General features: G+C 36.8%; 3 protein-coding genes across 3 annotated transcripts; 2 read left to right on the top strand and 1 right to left on the bottom strand.

Annotated features, from left to right (window-relative positions):
* Nucleotides 1-2,496: 2,496 nt before the first annotated feature.
* On the top strand, nucleotides 2,497-10,424 carry LOC131776191 (WAS/WASL-interacting protein family member 1). Its single transcript, XM_059092356.2, has 6 exons — nucleotides 2,497-2,656; nucleotides 4,889-5,117; nucleotides 7,033-7,203; nucleotides 7,837-8,655; nucleotides 9,049-9,150; nucleotides 9,655-10,424. The coding sequence occupies exons 2-6, from the start codon at nucleotides 4,937-4,939 to the stop codon at nucleotides 9,759-9,761; spliced, it is 1,380 nt and encodes a 459-aa protein (XP_058948339.2). The 5' UTR covers nucleotides 2,497-2,656; nucleotides 4,889-4,936; the 3' UTR covers nucleotides 9,762-10,424.
* A 973-nt stretch (nucleotides 10,425-11,397) lies between these two features.
* Nucleotides 11,398-14,365, top strand: LOC136283831 (uncharacterized). Its single transcript, XM_066173169.1, has 3 exons — nucleotides 11,398-11,618; nucleotides 13,213-13,314; nucleotides 13,844-14,365. The coding sequence occupies exons 1-3, from the start codon at nucleotides 11,609-11,611 to the stop codon at nucleotides 14,011-14,013; spliced, it is 282 nt and encodes a 93-aa protein (XP_066029266.1). The 5' UTR covers nucleotides 11,398-11,608; the 3' UTR covers nucleotides 14,014-14,365.
* Nucleotides 14,366-14,524: 159 nt separating this feature from the next.
* LOC131776168 (leucine-rich repeat-containing protein 46) lies at nucleotides 14,525-18,810 on the bottom strand. The gene is made up of 10 exons (XM_059092329.2): nucleotides 18,697-18,810; nucleotides 18,497-18,575; nucleotides 17,936-18,044; nucleotides 17,638-17,684; nucleotides 17,351-17,460; nucleotides 17,158-17,227; nucleotides 16,914-17,003; nucleotides 16,375-16,454; nucleotides 15,840-15,898; nucleotides 14,525-15,397 (listed from the first exon to the last, which is right to left on the bottom strand). The coding sequence occupies exons 1-10, from the start codon at nucleotides 18,701-18,703 to the stop codon at nucleotides 15,302-15,304; spliced, it is 747 nt and encodes a 248-aa protein (XP_058948312.2). The 5' UTR covers nucleotides 18,704-18,810; the 3' UTR covers nucleotides 14,525-15,301.
* Between the last annotated feature and the right edge of the window lie 17 nt (nucleotides 18,811-18,827).

Here is an 18,827-nt window from a genome sequence, read left to right as displayed (position 1 = left end):
CAATAATTTAGATAATAATTATGATAAAAACAATAATAATATTAATAGGTTCTTTGTAAAGGGTGATGTGTGACGGTAGTAGAAACAATGATAAAGCTGTGACCCTTTAAACTTTACTAGATTGAAAATCTTCAACTGGTAGGAAGCAAACCATTTGGCTTTTCACAAATTTGGTGGACAAATGGACACTAGGACTACGGAGAAACAGGTCCATAATAGTAGTCAGAGCGGCTCTCGAACGTAGAGTTGCGCCTTGCATGCTGCATTCTGCTAGGTGTTAAAACAAGGTAAATGAATTGCGGTTAGATTGCACCATGGTTAGATCGCTACCAGTTAGATTGCTTCAACCAAAAATTAGATCGCCCCACTCGAAAGTTAGATCCATCAAATAAGTGACTTCGTTCTCAACATAATTAACTTCGCTCCATGTAGAAAACTAAGGTAAAGGTAGCAAAACTAAGGTATCTAAACTGATAGTTCATTAAATGACGTGCATATCTTACCGAACAATCGACTAATATCGCTCGCGCGCGCTTGAAATAAATCCGAGCTACGCAGAAAGAACAAATAAAGCCTCAAGAAAGGGGACTCACGAAATGCAATCTACCTTATTTATTAAAGATGGCGGGTATCAATTTCCTTACATCAAACAGCAAAAAAGGCCACACTGGATAGTATTGGTATTTGAATTCTAATAATCAGACTATAACGTTATAATTTATTCCATCATCGCTATACATCGTGCATCGGTAGCTCGGTGGCTAATCTGAAGGACACAGTGAATATCGGTGAATACGATGTACTCGAATCGTCGCAAGACACATCATCACCCATAAACTTTAAAGATCATTGGTAAGTAATAATTCACTTTACAACACGAAGCGAAGTAACTTATGTTGGTACCGAAGTAACTTATTTGATGGAGCGATTTAACTTTCGAGTGGAGCGATCTAACTTTAGGTAGGAGCGATCTGACTGGGAGCGATCTAACCATGGTGCGATCTAACTGGATACCGTTTAAATGAAGGTTGCCGGTCCCATCGCCGACATGTCAACTCGCCGACAATTTTTGTTGCTTGATTTGAAATTATGTCGGTATAAATGAAACGGTAAACCGTTGAATCCGTTACTCTCAAAAACAAAGGAACAAGAAGTCACACCTTAGCTCCAGTAAAGCCTTAATGAAAGTCACAAATACAATAATAACATGGAATAGACAAGTTTCTTTCCGTGAAGGAGTGAGGTATCGATGTTAAAAACATAAGAGATAAGTTCTAAAACAGTTTCCGTCTTTCCTCCATGTATTCACCGAAGTTAAGTACTGATCAATGTTTCCACGTATTGCTGTTCACTGAAAGAAGCCATTACTTTCAGTAACTCACTATCGAAAACAAATAACACCAATTGTACGCCGAACTATGATTAAAGATGATTAAGATCTTTGGGAAAAGAGAAAACTTCTTAGTTCCTAAACTTAGCCTTGATACGTAAAATAGAACGCGTGTAACATTTTTTTGAAAATCGCGGGCAGAAATCTTTCAGATGGTGTTTTTTCTGAAACATTATCATCATCATTACATTTAGTGAAGTTATCTGACTGTTCAAAGAAGTCATTTACCTCACTCTGAGTGGAAATTAATCTCAGATTAAGATCTTTAAGCTTAAAACTGAAAAAATAGGTTTGACTATGTATGGCGGCGCAGTGCAGTGACCGGTATATCAGCGAGTTGATTAATGTGGACTTTCGGCGAATTGACCAAAGGTTTCCGCGAGTTGATCAATAGGGTCGGCGAGTTGGCTGCCTGCGAGTTGACATGTCGTGTGCGGCAAAGTGAACGGGTATCCAAGAAAGTGATCTTACTTCCTGCTCACAGCTTGACACCAAAAAGTTTTTCGCTAAATTTTATAGCGAAGTCACATTTCTGTTACGGAATTTTTTTTTGTTCAGCTTCGTAATTAATTATTGTTTGAATCAGTCCCTGAAAATCACTGATTAGAGATTTATGGTTTGGGTTTCTGTTTATCCAAACAGAGCGTGGGAGCGAATGACAGAAGAGATTTGTTTTTTTTTCCAATTGCGGTTATTAACTTCGTTCTCGCAAATAAAATATATTAAAGTTCACACGGCAACCAGGTGGACAATCAGACATAGTTTGAAGCTACACTGGTTTGCAGATTTAATGAATGTAACCGAAGAAGTTACAGTTACTTCGTTCTCGTTTATCATCCAGGAAAAAAAAACATTTTCCGGGTGGTTTAAACATATTTCAGACCGAAAGCGGAAGAAGAAAAAAAACTCCTGTTGTGACCAAAAGCATTTAACCATTTTTAACACATTTTCGTGAAGATATGGACAGCTGAAATTGTTCATTGTCCTTTTTTAGTAATAAAAATCAAGACTGATCCTGTAATCGAATGCAAATCAAACGTGGAAGTCTGATTATTGCGCGCGTAGGACTGGATGTGAGGAAATACGTCATAAACAGGGGTGGTGACGACATGAGACTAAGGCTTTACTATTTCTACGGCCATTTTGGTAAACCGGCAACCGATTGTAATTTTTAGAAACTTTCGGAGATCTTGGATTTCCTAGCAGCAATTCAAGAATACTGTGGGAAAGAATGGACATTTTAGACTACATACATTGACTTTTAAGGTAAGACTTCCGCGGTAACGTGATTTTTCGGAGGCGCGAAACCATGCATAGACTTGCACGTTTTCGAAGGTATCTCTTTGCAAGGATCTAAAAATTTGTGGAGATAAGTGCTTTCACGTTAAGTCATTAGATTTCTAGTTTAGTACTTAATCCTGACACGGTGAAGCTCGCTCCGTCGATAACGAACTCTGATAAGCGTTTCCCGCAATGAGAACACGATCTAATTGCTAAATGTAAGTAGTTTTCATCTTTGTATACAACCAGATGACTGCGAATTCCCAGACTTGCAACTTATAGTTGTATGATTTTTGCTACCGATAAGTCATTCTTCTACGAGCAATTTAATCATCTGAGAATTATATGCACAACAACATCGTATTTTTTAGGTCGCACACCTAGACTTGAACATTTTATTTTGTCGATAAATTGTGACATTCCTTATTGAGGAAATAGTTGATTTCAATTTTGGCAATCGTTCGGAGTGTTTGTTCAGCGTCGATTGTAAAGTGTCATTTCATTAATTTCATGTGAGTACATTTCTAGCATTGCATTTTGTTTCCTATATCCGTATGCGTCGAACAGAGAGAGTGTCAATTGTCTAAGTACCACTAAACAGAATGTTTTGCGCGAGATCGAAACCTTCCTAGCGGAAGTGATAATGCTAGTCGAGCAATATTTGATTCGAAAATATGCCCATCACAATTTTTCTATTAAGTTTCATCGTGATATTTCATCAGATTTCAATTCTCAATGGCAAAAGTCAATTCTTTACGTCGTTGATGTCCGGAAATCTTGTTAAACAAAGAGGATTTGATTCATGATGAAGAATTCTTTCTACATGTATGCAAGTATCAGCCTCGAAATATCTTTATGTCGCCTAAGTTACGTGTAAGAGTGCGTATGATATGGAGACAAAGCTGATAACTTGTCATTTAAATGCGTTTATAAGAGCTTAAAAAACAGGCTGTTGCGTGTTTCTTTCCTCAGGATCCAGGAAGTATAATTTTTTTTTCGTATCTACTAACCCTTCGTGCTTCAACTTTTAATTGGTATCGAGCCAAAAATAGTGAAATATTAACGAGAATGTCAACTTTTAGTTGTATTTTTCCTTTTAAGCAAACAATGTTTGCAAAAAAATAATTACCCACATTTATTAACCAGCAGATTTAGCTTGCAGAAGGGAGGTATCTTGAAATATTTTTTCCAAGTGGTGGTTTTTTTTTAATAGAGTTAATTACCAATTACAAATAATGAGGTAATGTAAATTGCATTTAGCATATCTGATCAGCTAACAATTTATTAGATACCTGTAAGATTAAGATACTAGACTTGGTTCAAGGTTACATAACAGAATAGAAATTATAAGCAGTGGTGGTAATGAACACAGTTATGTTTGAAAAGGGAATGGACTGGGTGTTTCCTGGTTATTGTTGTTAATTCAGAAATAATTAACATTTATCTTCTCCCTATAATATTTATACATTATCAAGCGTAATGAGTAATGAGAATACTCAAACTTACAGAGGCAGAAGTTGTTAGCTTGATCTATCACCAAATTCTCGTAACTAATTTACAAGGGAATGGGTAGAAGCTAGAGAGGAGAATTAAAATCAGATCTTGGGTGTTAAAGGGTTAACAAAATAATGGCTTTGAATGAGCTTATAGAGGAAGTTTCATCAAATGGCTACATACTTGGACTTAGATGTGAGAAGCTTGCTTGCTTGCTTGCTTGCTTGCTTGCTTGCTTGTTAGTCAAAAAGCTTTCTTATAATGAATGGTGTCTTATATGTTATGCCATCATATTAATTTTCTCAGATTCAGAGTGGTAGATAATTAGGATGCCTGATTTTTAGACCTTGTATAACTCTTAACGTCCAAGGACTTATTAATGAGTAAATTCTCCTCACAATTACAGTACATTATCCAGCAAACAGGTGACAAGAATAGACCAACTGATCAGGTGGAGGTTTTATCCTGATATAACATCAAATTATCATTACTAATATACAAGGAAATGAATAGTGGTTTGTAGAGAGAATCGCTCATCAGATCATGGAAGTTAAGAAGTTGTAGCAGAGGAATTTGGTCAACATGACAGTGTTTTTTTCAGATGATACTTGTTTGTTATTTCCTTGTTCAAATTACCTTGCTTGCATATTGATCTGAGATGGATAATGGCTGCACAGTTTGAATGAAAGAAACTAATGCCTTATTTATTCTTTTCTCTTACAGATACTAAAGAACTTTGTAACAGGGGGAGTAAAGTGAATCAAGGGAAAAATGCCTCCTCCCCCTCCTCCCCCTCCAGGACCACCACCTCCCCCTGCACCCAGAGCTTCTGGTCCACCTCCAAAATCCTCTGGAAAGCCTCAGAATAGGGGGGCCCTGCTAAGCCAGATCCATCAAGGCGCCAAGCTGAAGAAGACAGTCACAAATGATCGTAGTGCTCCTACTGTATCAAGTAAGTTACCAAAAACAAATCCAAGGAATTTCTAATGCGAGTTCTTGAAAAAAAAATTAGAGCATGTAAGAGTTTGTAGGAAATACTTCTTACTAATTGATTTTGGAGTCCATAAATCCACTTTGTTTGATGTTTTAACAAAATGTCTACACATATTATATGTTAAACCATTGGATAAGGTATTTATTATTCCTTGCCAGTGTTACTTCATTTTCAAACATTTTGGCTTTCAGTTTTTGAAATATATCCTATCAAAGGATAGTATTGATCAAATGTGGCCAATGAAGTGCTTTTGATGACTACCAAAAAAATTTCATGCACTTAAAAGTTTTTTTGCTTTCAAATTCAAGCCTAAAAATGGGGAAAAAACAAAGTTGGGATCATACAGTTCACCATTTTGTTCCTCTATTTTTCTGTTCGTAAATTTGATCCTGTTTTGCAATGTATTTCTGTAGCATATTTTGCACATTCTGTTGCCCTAATATGGTAAAATGGCATATTATTGGAATAATGATACGAGCCATGAAGTGCTTAGGTCATAAATCAAAGAGGGAAAAGCAAAGATCCATAACTTATTGTATGAATTGTGAATACATTTTTAATAAGGTATTTATTGTGCCTCTACTGTGTGTCCAACAGTTTTCAGAAATGTTTTGATTTTAAACTGTACAGAAGAGCAAGAAAGCAAAACTTTTTAAATCAAACAAAGTCAGAAACAAAAAAAAACTTAGCTTTCATTTATCAACCAAAGTCAAAAACAACTATAATTTGGTTGATCAGTAACTGAGAGATTTATTTTTAGGATTTAACAAAACATTTACAGTTTAAAATGGGTACAAATAATGGTGGCTATTATGAAAAATATTGTCAGTGATACATTACAACCCAGCTTACTTGAACTCAGTTAACTTTAACCCCTTGATAACTTGTAGAAGATCCCATTTCCCTTCACCCCATTTTTTCAGTCATTAACTATCAGCTAGCTTGAACCCCCACAAACTCAAACCATTTTTTGTCTCCCTTGGGATTTCTAGGTAGTGGGGTAATGTACCACTGTATTCAGGGTTCTCAATAGATTTTTAAGTAGGAGGTGATCACTGGTAAAGTAGGAGACCTCATTACCATGTTTCACCGTGAATGCGTGGACTCAAGTAAAATGGCGTTCATCGACTGAGTCCAGAACTGTACAAAATTTCCCAGTTTTGTTTGGATCACAGTCATGCAAGAAACAGAAGAGAAATTCAGAAACAACTCAAGCAAACTTGCAGAACAAAACAAAGAAAAGAAAAGTGATTTAAAAACAAAGTAAGCAGCTATAAATCCCAAAGTAAGCGGCGATCAATTGCTGGGTGCCGCCTTCTATTGAGAACCCTGTGTATTTCCTTTAACCCTTGAACTCCCAAGGTCTCATTAGTAATTCTCCTTACTGTCTGCCAAACAATTCTCATCATGTTAGTTTGGAGAATTTGGTATCGGATTGATTAGTAATCCCATAATTGATATTTTTCTTAATTCTCATCACTCGTCTACATGATATTGTATAGATATAGTAAGGAGAAATTCTGTCTTGGTCACTCTCAGTAGTGAAAGTGTTAACTCCTAGAAGTAATTAGCATGTTACTTCTTCCCTTAATATTTAAATATTATCTTTTAAAACAGGAAATGAAATTAATCAAACTTTAAGCTAGAAGTCGTTATCTTGATCTAGCTCAAAATTCCAATAACAAGTTATCAAGGAATTGTGTAACAGCTAGAGGGGAGAATTAACAATCAGATCTTGGGAATTTAAAGGTCTAAAAGGATCTAAAATTGTCCCAATCATTAGCAACTGCAGTTTATTTTATCCAAACCTGTGGAAGCACTGTGTGAAAAAAACATGGCACACTGACTTTTCCTTCATGAACTTTCCTTCAAGATAAACCAAATCCAAGTAGTAGTGGTGGAGGTACTGGAGGCAGTAGCAGTAGCGGCGGTGGCGGCGGCGGAGGTGGCATGGGTGCATCCCCTATGGGATTAGGTGGTCTCTTTGCTGGAGGAATGCCAAAACTGAGACCAGCTGCAGAGAGGGGCAAACCTGGAACAGGAGGTATGATTGTATTGTATATTCTTTGTGATCAAAAGTTTTGGCTGGCTTTTGGCTCTTATTGACAGCTTTGGACATTACTTAGTGTTATTCAACTTGATAAAGCCAGATGTATTTTTAGGCATGTAAGTGTACTCTATAGGAAACTTACCTTCTTAATTTCCACTCATTCAATTTAATAAGTAGATTCTACGTTGTGGTGCATCTGATCTATAGTAATAGGTCACAGATGAAGTGGAAATTAATGTTGCTAATTTGAGTTCAAATGTCCTCAACACATTGCAATCATCTTTCTTCTTAGAACTGTTAGAGCAAACATTGCACTCCAACATGACACTAGTCAATGACCAAGGGGTCCAACAAGTAATTCTGCTTTATTGTTCTGTTTTTATGCTTTGCTGTCATTTTAGTTTGTCGCTGTTGACCCCAATTCTGTAGAACTGCCACTCCTGGTGGGTGAACATTTTTTACAGGTTTAACTGTATCCACAGTAGCAAACAGATTATTGTGTTCATCAGAGGGATATACAAAACATTTATTCACCTCAGTGTCAGTGATAACAGGGTATATTCACCTCCACTCTGGTGAAGGATGATTAAATTTTATTTCAATAAATATATTTTTTGTTTTCTGCAGGAGCCAAAGGGCCAGCCATGCGACCACCTGGCTTCAAACCACCAACCCCAAATAATTCCAGCTCATCCAGTGGTGGCTCAAGACCTCTCCCCAATCTACCTCCAGGTCCACCCAGTAAGCCTCCTGGGTATACTCCACCACCCCCACTTCCATCCAACAGGCCACCAGGATCTGAAAACTCCAGGCCATTGCCACCACCCCCATCAGGGTCAAGTTCAAGACCATTACCCACTCCTCCTCCAACAGGTCCACCCAGACAACCTCCTGGAATGAGACAGGGTCCTCCACCCCCTCCACCAGGAAGAGGAGGTGCGCCACCTCCAGGAAGAGGGAGTGCACCACCTCCACCCCCACCATCACCATCAGCTCCAAAAACAAGTGCTCCCCCTCCACCAACTCCCACAAGGAGTAATCCAAGTATGGCTGCTCCCCAACCTCCACCCCCACGAGGAGGTCCTCCCCCACCACCTCCATCAAGAGGAGGGCCACCACCCCCTCCTCCAAGTAGAGGACCTCCTCCGTCCTCCTCAAGACCACCATCCCAAGCTCCTCCTCCGCCTCCCAGTAAAGTTCCATCAAAGCCAAATTTTGGTCCTCCTGTACCTCGAGGATCAGCTCCTTTGCCACCACCACCTCCTTCAGGTGGGCAAGGGCCCCCACCTCCCCCTCCAGCCAGGATTCCACCTGAAAATAAGAGATCAGGGCCTCCTCCGCCACCACCGTCCTCTTTGCATGGTAGGTCGAGTAACATGATGATGAATGGACCAACAAGAAGCTCTCTTCCCCCTCCTCCCCCAGAGCTACTGTCAGACCCAGAAGGTAATTAAATAACTTAATATTTGATAATTTGTACTTATTGACTGAGTTTTAGGGTTGGATGATACAGGACATCAAGGTCTGTGCTTCTTCACCAAGAGCTATAATTTTTATTGTATTAAGCATTTTCCTTCTGTTTCTTCTTTTCTTCTTTCATCCAGTGTCTTGTGAGGCTGAACAGCCTTTTCCAGCCCTGCTCAGTCCATTGCCCACAGGCTCATGTGGGAATCTTCTCTATAATGCTTGTCTTGGGAGGTGTGGGCAAGGCTGTATCAGTCTTTTGTTAATTTAATTTCATGTCATTGATTTGAAATGAAGTGAGTTTTTATCCATGGTTCCACAGCTTAGACTGATCAATAGATGCTCCAACATTCATTTGCTTTGGTTCTTTTCCAGATGATTTTGAATCAAGATTTTCATTTAGTAAAGATCTTCCCTCTCCTGAGCCTTATGTAGAAACAACAAGAACATATCCAAGCAAAAATCCAAAGAAAGGTGGTATGTAGTGATGCAAATCCTGTTAAAACTGGCAAATGTGCTCTTGTTTACAATGGCTTCATTCTAAACCATCAAACAGAATGATTAAGATATTTCATATGGACATAAGGGCTGAACTTAAGGGCTACAGATTTACATGCAAGATTTCTTACTATTTCACTTGCGGTAGGAATGCACCATGCAGGTTTAAAGCCTCCTTTCTCAACACTGATAGTGGCAAGGGTGTTGTGTTGCAATAGTTACCATAGATGTGTAAAAAAAATCAAAAAATGTATAAAATGGGGCGTCTTTTCATGACCACGACAAGGATAAGATAAGACAGAAAAGTCAAAACTGGAAAAGGAAAAATTTAAATTGGCAAATGATGAAAAAACTGAGATCAAATTTACTGTCAATACTGAATAATTAAATTTGACAAAAAAATCGTTCATTGAACAATCTGGCATTGACAAATTTGAAAAGTATTCATTTGAAACTTTACTGAATTTTTATTATTATTTTCAGGTGGTTCAAAGTCTTCTGGAAACCCAAGTGCAGTTAAAGCCAATCCACCCCCTCCTCCCCCATCAAGGGGAGCACCACCACCCCCACCCCCTCCTCCCAGGAGATGAGTCTCTTACCTAAGTTTCTTAACAAATCTAGGAAGACAGAATTTTTTACAATTAAAAGAATTATTGAAGCAACTTCAACCTTAAAAAACATTGATCCAGAGGTGTGGACTTTGTAGGTGACATTTGTATGCAGAATACAGAAAATTTTTTAGAGCGCATTTCTTCAACCTCCATGTTTACTGAGGCAGGAGATAGTAAATTTGTTGGTGTTGCAACAAGAACTGATAAATGCTCACATGAGTATGAGTATAAAAACCGCATTTATGAACAAATCATTAGTGAAAATGAAATTTATGTTTTGTATTGTATCTTTGTTGTAAATGAATTGTGTTAAGTATTAGTTAGATATCCTTGTTTAAGTGCATTTGTGGCGAATCTTTTTTTTCAGAGCGCATTTTTCTTTCTCTGAAAGAAATTTTTCTTCAAATGCATCTAAAACGATAAGGAAACAAGGAAGGTTGAACCCAAGAGAGGTGTTTTAGGTGAATAGCACAATCTTTTGTGAAGAGTTAACCACAAACTTGTGGTAGTGTCGATAATTCCAATAACCAAACAATAATAATAGACGAAAATACAATGCTGTGTGGTGATTAATGATAATTTTTGGAATTATTATTAATTGTATATTATCATTTTAGAAATAAAAGAAACTGTTCTGCGAAATCTCAATAATATATTTATTTTAATTGTTTATGCTGCAGGCTTACAACTAAGGGCTCTGGTAATTAAAAGAAATTAAATTTGGGGGAAGAGGAAAACAAATTGGGTAAATGGTTTGCTTCTGGTTGCAATTTGGGATGGTCTTTTGAAAGCTTGAAGATCAGCAATCATATATTAGCTCTACACGCTTTGTTACAACACAAGACCATTTGGGGCGAATTTTGGGGCTGAGAATAGCCAAAATTTTATGAACCTATATGCAAAGAACACACTTAAGAGCGAGAGACATTGTTGAGTGCCCTCGAAGGGACGGTGGTATGTTTTTTCGTTTAGTAATACGAATCAACGTACAATTTGAGTAAAACTGTACTTAACAGTGCAATCAAACCAATTCTTCAAAGGGATTTTCGATCGCGCGTCACGCTACAGAACATCTAAATTTTAGGCGTACGTAATGTGCAATCAAGATAATTACCAATGATCACCAAGAAAACTAACCAATTAGTTTTTGAAACACTATACCTAAAGGATCATCTTAGAATCGTTTGTAACCTAAAATCTCCAACAAATAAAACGTGAAGCCTTAGCCTAAAATAAGATTATCAGACAAAAAGGGTACGTTTCTCGCCTTGTTCGGGTTTTCTAGCATCAAGTTCGTCGCTGATGGATATTTAAGTTATATGATTTTGACGGGTTATTCGAAAAGCCGAAGGGAAGAATGAGAAAACTGAGGCTTGGAATCTCGTATTTGTCGTCAAAAGAATATGATACACTGGTTTTTTAGTTGTTTACTAGAATCAGTTCTAAGAAGTGAGGCGTTCTACCCAGTCTAATTCGTTGTAACAAAAAAAATGGTGAAAACGCGCGTCCAAACCGCGGTTCACCTGTTAAATTTCCACGATGTTCATTGGCTGTCGGGTTTTGACAAATGGCGCCTAAGTTATGGCGTCATCGTTACCAATGAACTGAACTTGAATGAGGTTGAACCAGCTATATCAGAGAAAAACGGCGAAACGTTCATTATGAAAAGCTTATGGCTCTCAAAGTTGTCTGATAAACTTGAGTGAATGGCAATGCCAGCACCAAACTGAAAGACAAAGACCGTTTTGTGGAACCTTGTAATACATGTGGATGACAGAAAACAAAGGTTTGACTGATCGGGTGCACTGACCAACTGAAGTTTTTACATGGACAAAGGTTAGTCACCAATCTTCTGTTTCTATTAACTTCCATTCACATTATTCGGGTTGGTGTAGCTACTCTTTTCAGCTCCACTGATGTGCAAAATTCTTCGCTTTTTACGTGGGAAAGTGATGAAGTGCTTGTTAAGTCGATGTCATTTTAACGCAACGACGAACTTCTAGACTTAGACCAGTGGTTTTTTGTAGTCTGATTTACAAGCTATGATTTCTGATTTCTTTCCTGTTGAAAATACCTTCATTATTAAGTAGACCACACTTCGCACTTCACACTTTTATTTTTATTTTCTTATATATTCACAAGATATTCCTTTGACCCGCAGATGACAAATGCTAATCGTGGCGGGTCATTTTTTTTTATTTTCTATTTTCTCAACTTAATTTAATTACTCTGGAAATAAAACGGAAATGAAGAAATATAACATAAAAAGACAAAAAGATACACAGGAATGTAAAAATAGGAAAATGATAGACGTTCATTGTAAAGGAGAAAAAGTCCTATAGTTTCTTATTGTACGAAACATATTGTAGAATTGGTTCAATGTGGTTCAGTTTTGCTGTGTTTGATATTAACGTTATCTCATCAGGCTCCATATGAGAATCTACAGTTTCTAGAATATTGAGAAGAGCTCTTTTTATTTCTTTTTTGAAGGATTTCTTCGACAATTTTTATATTAAGTAGGTATCTCATTCCAGACGCGAAAAAGCCTTTCTTTGCATTTTAAGTCTAAAGTACTTAGCCCTAAAGAGTTGTGACGTTGATGAGCGAGTATTATATGTAAGGGTGTTTGAAGTTCTCGTAAAAAGTTTTATGATGTTGGAAAAGGCACTGTCGTTATGAACATCGAGCATTAGTTTACATACAGCTTCATAATATAAGAAGGTAATTGGCAAAACTTTTGCATTTACAAATAAGGGAATTGTATGTTCTTTTCTATCAACGAAGTAGATTAAATATACTACTCGCTTTTGGAGAGCAACAATTTTGTTTAAATAGTTTTAAGATGCATTACCTCAAGCAACGAGTCCATGAGGTAAAATAAAAAGGGAAAATTAAGGATTTATAAATATTTATGTGTACAGATGATGGAACAAAGTCTCTCAGTTAGCCATCATTCCTGTGGTCTTACTTATGACACAGTCCAAATGATTTTTCCAAGAAAGATTTTCATCGATTAAAACACCTAAATACTTGATGTACCTCTTATGTTCCAAACTGACTCTTCTCTTTTTCACTCTCACATATTCTTATTTGTGGAAGATAATGTGCTCTTATTCTGGAAAGGTTTTCTTATAAGGGAGAAAGACAGGAAACAAAATGAAGAAATGATGTCTGTGATTTGGAAAAAAATTTCTTCTTTAAACAAGGCAATAGGCCTCTATCTTTTTCTAAACACAAGCTCAGTTTTCTCCGCTCTTTCCCTAATTCTGTTATTGGCATCCTTATATATCCTGTAAGTAAACAGCTTAAAATAATTTCGAATTTGGTATAATTCAAATTTTATTAGTGGACTCTCTGGCACATGGTTGTTAACTTCAATCGAACACTCTCTTAATTTAAACTCTCTTCGTGTCCTTTTCTTTTTTTTCAGGGGAATTTGCATCAAGGTTTACATTCGGCCAGGATCTTCCACCGCCTGAGCCCTATGTAGAATCAACAAAAACATATCCAAGTAAAAAATCTCAAAAGAAAGGTAGTAAGTTCTATTTTATAATTCTATAATAAGTCTAAAAGGCAAACAAAAAAATTCACATATGAAATATGGTTCTTTCTACTGAACACTGCTTCTCTGTTGTGTTCTTGGGCTGAACACTTTACAGTGCCCCTCTCCACCCAGGAGTATAAATAGTTACTGGAAAATTCTTAGGGAATCCTAAATAACTGCTGAGGAGTAGCCTTGTGATAGACTGGTATACCATCCAGGGGGTAGTAGAAATACTCTAGTTGCTTCATGCTTTGGAAACAGGGATAAACCTAAGCTGGATGGGCCCTTAGGCTTGAGTACAAACTTAAGCTTTTTTATATAGTTTTCCAATGAGAAGCAACAAGTTGAATTGGTGTGAATCATTTGATTTCCAAACAGTCAAAGAAATGAACCTAGTGTGTGCTGATTATGAAAGTAAAAATTATAAAATCCTGGACTGGCATAATCTATATATCAATGCTTCACTCTATTTTATTTATGTAGAAAGTATGCACAACCATTTTGTTTCTGTTTTCAGGTGGAGCAAAGTCTTCTGGAAATAAGGAGGCAAAATCCAAGGCTCCTCCCCCATCAGGAGAAGCTCCACCAGCCTCAGTCTCAACCACAACCCCAGCCCCAGCCCCAGCCCCAGCCCCAGCCCCAGCCCCAGTCCCACCCCCATCCCCACCCCCACCTCCTCCTCCCTAATGACTATATCTTAAGTTTAATAGCAATTCTAGGGGGAAAGAATTTTTTACAATTAGAGATCAAAATATTGGTCCATTCTTGAGGACATTGTCATGGGGTCTTGTATGTTGAGCAAACATTTTGTGGTGCTTGATAGTCCTTTAACCTCGTGGTTTATTGTGGCTGGAAATAGGAATTTTGTTGTTGCAATAGAACCCAAAATCTGCTCCAAATAGGAACAAATCACTTGTAAAGATGAAATGTAGGTTTTTTATTCTGCCTTTACAGTAAACAAATATTGTAGTGGACAAGAAAAAAATTCCATTCTTGAAAAAATGTATATTGACAAAATGCTTGAGCCCAAAAATTATGTTGTAAGTGAATCTCATTATAGGAGTCACTGGTTGAAATTTGCAAGTTTCAATGTTATTATGAAAATTATACAATGTTAAATGTTAAATACCATTTTTGGAGGTATTATAAAAAGTGTAATATCATTTTACAGAATAAAAGAGACACTTGTGCAAAACCACACAAGTAAGCAAATTTTAATTTTCTTAACTCACTGTTGGCTTCTAATTATTTTGTATAGCACACTGTAAATGGTTTAACCTCTGGAGAAACAGTTAATTACATATTGCCCTTATTTTACTCTTACCCATATTGGGTAAGAGTAGTCTGGAAGAAAATTGTTCACAATGGCAGTAGCTTATTCCAGGCACAACAGTCTCAGAGGAGCAAAACAGCGAGGGAGCATTGGGTTGGGTTTCATATCAAACATCCTTTTCACAATACCACCCAACTTTCCTCATTGCTCCGTTTGACTTAGTAGATGCCTTGAACAGGCTACCATGACAGTGACTGAGTAAATAAACCAAGTAATTATTAATTGTCAGAGTCAATGATGACGATGACTTAAATTCTGACTTCCTCTCTCTCGCTGTCAAAATGGTAGACAAGCCCTTAGCAACATAGGGTCTATTCAGGACTTTCCCAATCAGTATGATCACAGTATGCAATCATATTTATTTTATTTGGTGGTGCTTGTATGTTCACCTTGCCTATATACAAAGACTGGAGAAAAAACTTAAATGTCTTTTCGGTTTTTTTCTCAACTTCATTAGGCTGTAATATGACCCCTTGATTCACTCTACATTTTTGGTTGTTACAAATGAAAGAAAAGAGAGCCAAGTTCTTGGTGTTCACAGAAAAATAGGTCAATATTTAAAACAGGAGCCTCAATCTTCAACTCGCTTGGTGAATGGTTTGTGTGCATTCTTTGTGACTCAAACAATTATCAAATCTTTAGTTATGGCCTGGATGGAACTCTGCTTGATGTCCTTTGTGACTGTAGATCTTTAAGGGTGGCTAGTTCTTCCATTCTCCTCTCATGCTCTTTTTCTTCCTGAAAAAATACATCAGTAGAGGGCTATTCATTCTAGGGGTTTCAAAAATATATCATTTTGCCATTTAAAACATGATGCTTCACCTCAAAATTTCTAGCCCACAATTTAAAAACCAAGGAATTCAAACTGAGGGAATGGCAGACCAGAATGACCAAGAGAAGGCCAAATATTTAACCAATGTAACCAGAAGCATGTACTGGTAAACTAGAAGTAGGCCCTAAAGTCTTGCCTAGCATTCTTGAGATAAGTTCGTATCCAGAAGCCATGTACTACTGGCCACCAAAACACCAACTAAGCAGGCTTGAAAGACAAATACATCTTCACAAAACCACATACAGTTTCAGAGAGTTTTGTGCCCCCAAAATCATTTCGACCCAGATCACCACCTCTCCCTTGAAAAGAAAATATTACATCTGAGTGTGATTATGTAACAAGATGTACCTTCACTGTTCTTATTTTGGCTCGTACCAGTATATCATTACAGTGCTGATGGAGAGAACCTAAAGTAAAAATTAAAAAATTCAACTATGATTACCAAAGATAATGTCAATGTTCTGGCTACCAGTTAGAAATACAGCAAGTTGAGATTTGCAGATTAATCCTTGGCAAATTCAAGAAATTCTTAACCCTTTGATTCCCAGAAGTGATTAACATGAAATTTCTCCCTATAATATCCATATATTATTCAGCAAACAGGTGATGAGAATATTCAAACTTATCAGGGAGAGGTTGCTATCTTGATTGAGCACCAAATTCTCATTAACTAATTTACAAAGAAATGTGTAGCAGCCAGAGAGGAGAATTAACAATCAGATCTTGGGAGTTAAAGGGTTAATTAAAGTGAAATTTAATGAATCCAAGTTTGAAAGGTCAATTTTCTCTGCCATTTGATACTGTACAGGTAGGTGTTTCTGATAATTTTTATAGGATGTACAAAGTATCCCTAAGGCCTGCAGATCACACTGACTCTAACCACCTTTTTTTTCTTTTCCTCTGTCAAGGTCTGATCCTCCATATTCTTCTTGTTCGTCACTATCTTCGTCAGACTCACTTTCCCTATTAAGTATCAATTTTACAACAATTTACACTGCACCACCAATTGTAATGTTTTACAACTTAAGTTTTTATGGTCTGAAGTTGATGTGAGATAACATTTTCATAAAACACTACTGGTGCTTTGTGGTTGTCCTGTTTAAAAATTATCCTCTTCTCCTTGATTGCCTACATATTAAGCCTTGACATGATGCTTGAATCGCCAGAATGCTGCTTGCTCCAAAGACAAGCAGTGTGGTCAAGGGTTTCAAATATTATGCAATGGTGCACAGAGTGTCTTTTTTGCAACCAGAATTTTAATTCTGCCAAGCACTTTATAATGTTTGGTCACAAAATGGCAACTTTGAATAAAAGCTCAGCTTAGAGCCCTGATATAGTAGCTTATTGTCACAGAAACATATCACATAGCATGTAACATATATATTGTCAGAGATATACAAGACAAAGAGTATTGGTACTTACACGTCACATCCAGCTTCCACCCTGTCCTGTCTTGTTACCTCATTGCCATCAAGCTGCTTCAGTGAAGGAAGGGCTGCAAGTAATTTCTTCCTAAATTGCAAAGTGGTGCAAAACAAATTCCAAGACAAAAATCAATCACATTATTTAAACATGCCATATTGAGATAATATCATAAATTTCAACAATTTGCATTTTATTGGACAACATAAGTAGAAATCCAAAGATGACCTTAGAGATAACTCACTTGTATTCTGCATTTTCAGTGCAGGGATTTCCTTTCAAAATTAATATCACTAAACTTGATGGTAACTCTTCTGTTAAGAGGTTAACAAAATTATTAAAATCAATATATTTTTGAAAATTTGTTACATTACTTTTGAGTAAAAATTCAAAATTCAATATTGTCTCAAAAAAAAGAATTGCAACTTAATTCAAACCTGTGTCAAAATTCTCAATGCTATTGTCTGAGAGATCCAAGAACTTTAAATTAGTGAGCATTTTCAGATTTTCCAGCTTGTTTATCTTGTTTTCAGCCAATGTCAAGAATCTATGTATTGGGGGTAAGAAGATATCCTAAGTTACAGTTTAAACCTATCAACACTGTAGAAACATAAAAAGAAAAGTTTCTATCTTTTTACTTACTAGACTAACATACCAAATATAAATTTGTCAATTTCTGACAAACTCAAGTAACCATATTATCTTGTTATAATTGCACACCCACCTCAATTTAGGAAGAACTTCAAGGTTTTCTATTCCTGTAATTTCATTCTGTAATAAAGAAAAAATGATAATAAAGATAATTAATTAAAACTATATGGAGTTGATGATAGTTAATTCATCTTATTAAGACTAGACTAGGTCAGGTTAGATTAGACTAGGCTGGGTTATACTAAGTCAGAACAGACTACCCTAGGCTAAGCTGGGTTAGACAAGGCTAAACTAGACTAGCTACAGTAGACTAGGCTAACTAGGTCAGGCCACAAACTGCACAAAACCTCATGTAATAAACATTAACTTACTTTCTGTAAATATAAATTTGTGACTGGCCCAAGGCAATCCAAGTTGTCAATTTCACTTATCTTTTCACGGTCAAGGCGGACATGAGTTAACTTCAGTAATTCAGCAGCTCTGTGATGTAAAACATAATTCAACATTTAGTGTCTCATCATCTACCACTGTCGTGACCGAAGCTTTACAATCAGCTTGTTGATAGGTTTGTGACAGAAGGAGGGAAATATGATGGGTGATTCTGGGTTATTGATTGTAAGATCAGAGTTGCTAAAGAGTTGGAAATATAAATAGTGTACATCAAACCAGTGAGATTGTTTGACCCAGCCTGCCAACAGTAGAACTTTGCAGGTCACAAAAAGCTAACATGCTCTGTCAGGGATTCTAGGTACTATCAAATTTAAATATAACTTAAGCGCAAATTACATAATCGTGTTTTGATTTTTATCGGTTTTATCGCTATTATCGTTAGGGATAGTAGGTCCACATCAGCTGTTTAATTGGCTACTTTATTGACCTGCTTTAATTTACAAACTAAATATATGTATGTATGTATATATGTATCTACTTACGTGTCATCTGCAGATCTATCTTTTCTATTCGCTAAATTTCGTCTCGCAATCAAGGAAACAGATATTTCTTGGCATTTCCCTACAAATGCGAACATTTTTGCATGGTTTCAACAAATTTTCTTCTGTGGACAGACATGGCAAATGATTGAGAACCCCAAATTCATCGAATAATAATAATATATCATTTCTTCCAGTAATACCTGCCATTTTCTCAAGTCCCTGTAAGCGTCATGGCTATATATCGGTGAGTTTTACAGCTAAGTAATCGCAACTGTCGTGTTTTCGTCTGCCATCTTGTTTTTCTTCCAAACTTTGTAACCCTGCCTTTCGA

This window comes from Pocillopora verrucosa, chromosome 10, assembly GCF_036669915.1.
Source record: "Pocillopora verrucosa isolate sample1 chromosome 10, ASM3666991v2, whole genome shotgun sequence".
NCBI classification, from domain to species: domain Eukaryota; kingdom Metazoa; phylum Cnidaria; class Anthozoa; order Scleractinia; family Pocilloporidae; genus Pocillopora; species Pocillopora verrucosa.
Note: the sequence above shows the minus strand (reverse complement) of the source record. Positions and strands in the feature narration are given on the sequence as shown.

Bases quoted from the DNA above. Each gene is read 5' to 3' on its own strand.
- LOC131776191 (XM_059092356.2), top strand. From the start codon at position 4,937: ATGCCTCCTCCCCCTCCTCCCCCTCCAGGACCACCACCTCCCCCTGCA. The intron at 5,118-7,032 runs GTAAGTTACCAA...CTTTCCTTCAAG, and splicing joins TAGTGCTCCTACTGTATCAA to ATAAACCAAATCCAAGTAGT. The intron at 8,656-9,048 runs GTAATTAAATAA...GTTCTTTTCCAG, and splicing joins GCTACTGTCAGACCCAGAAG to ATGATTTTGAATCAAGATTT.
- LOC136283831 (XM_066173169.1), top strand. The intron at 13,315-13,843 runs GTAGTAAGTTCT...TTCTGTTTTCAG, and splicing joins TAAAAAATCTCAAAAGAAAG to GTGGAGCAAAGTCTTCTGGA.
- LOC131776168 (XM_059092329.2), bottom strand. The intron at 18,045-18,496 runs GTAAGTAGATAC...TTTACATCACAG, and splicing joins GATAGATCTGCAGATGACAC to AGCTGCTGAATTACTGAAGT. The intron at 16,455-16,913 runs GTAAGTACCAAT...GATACTTAATAG, and splicing joins GTGGAAGCTGGATGTGACGT to GGAAAGTGAGTCTGACGAAG.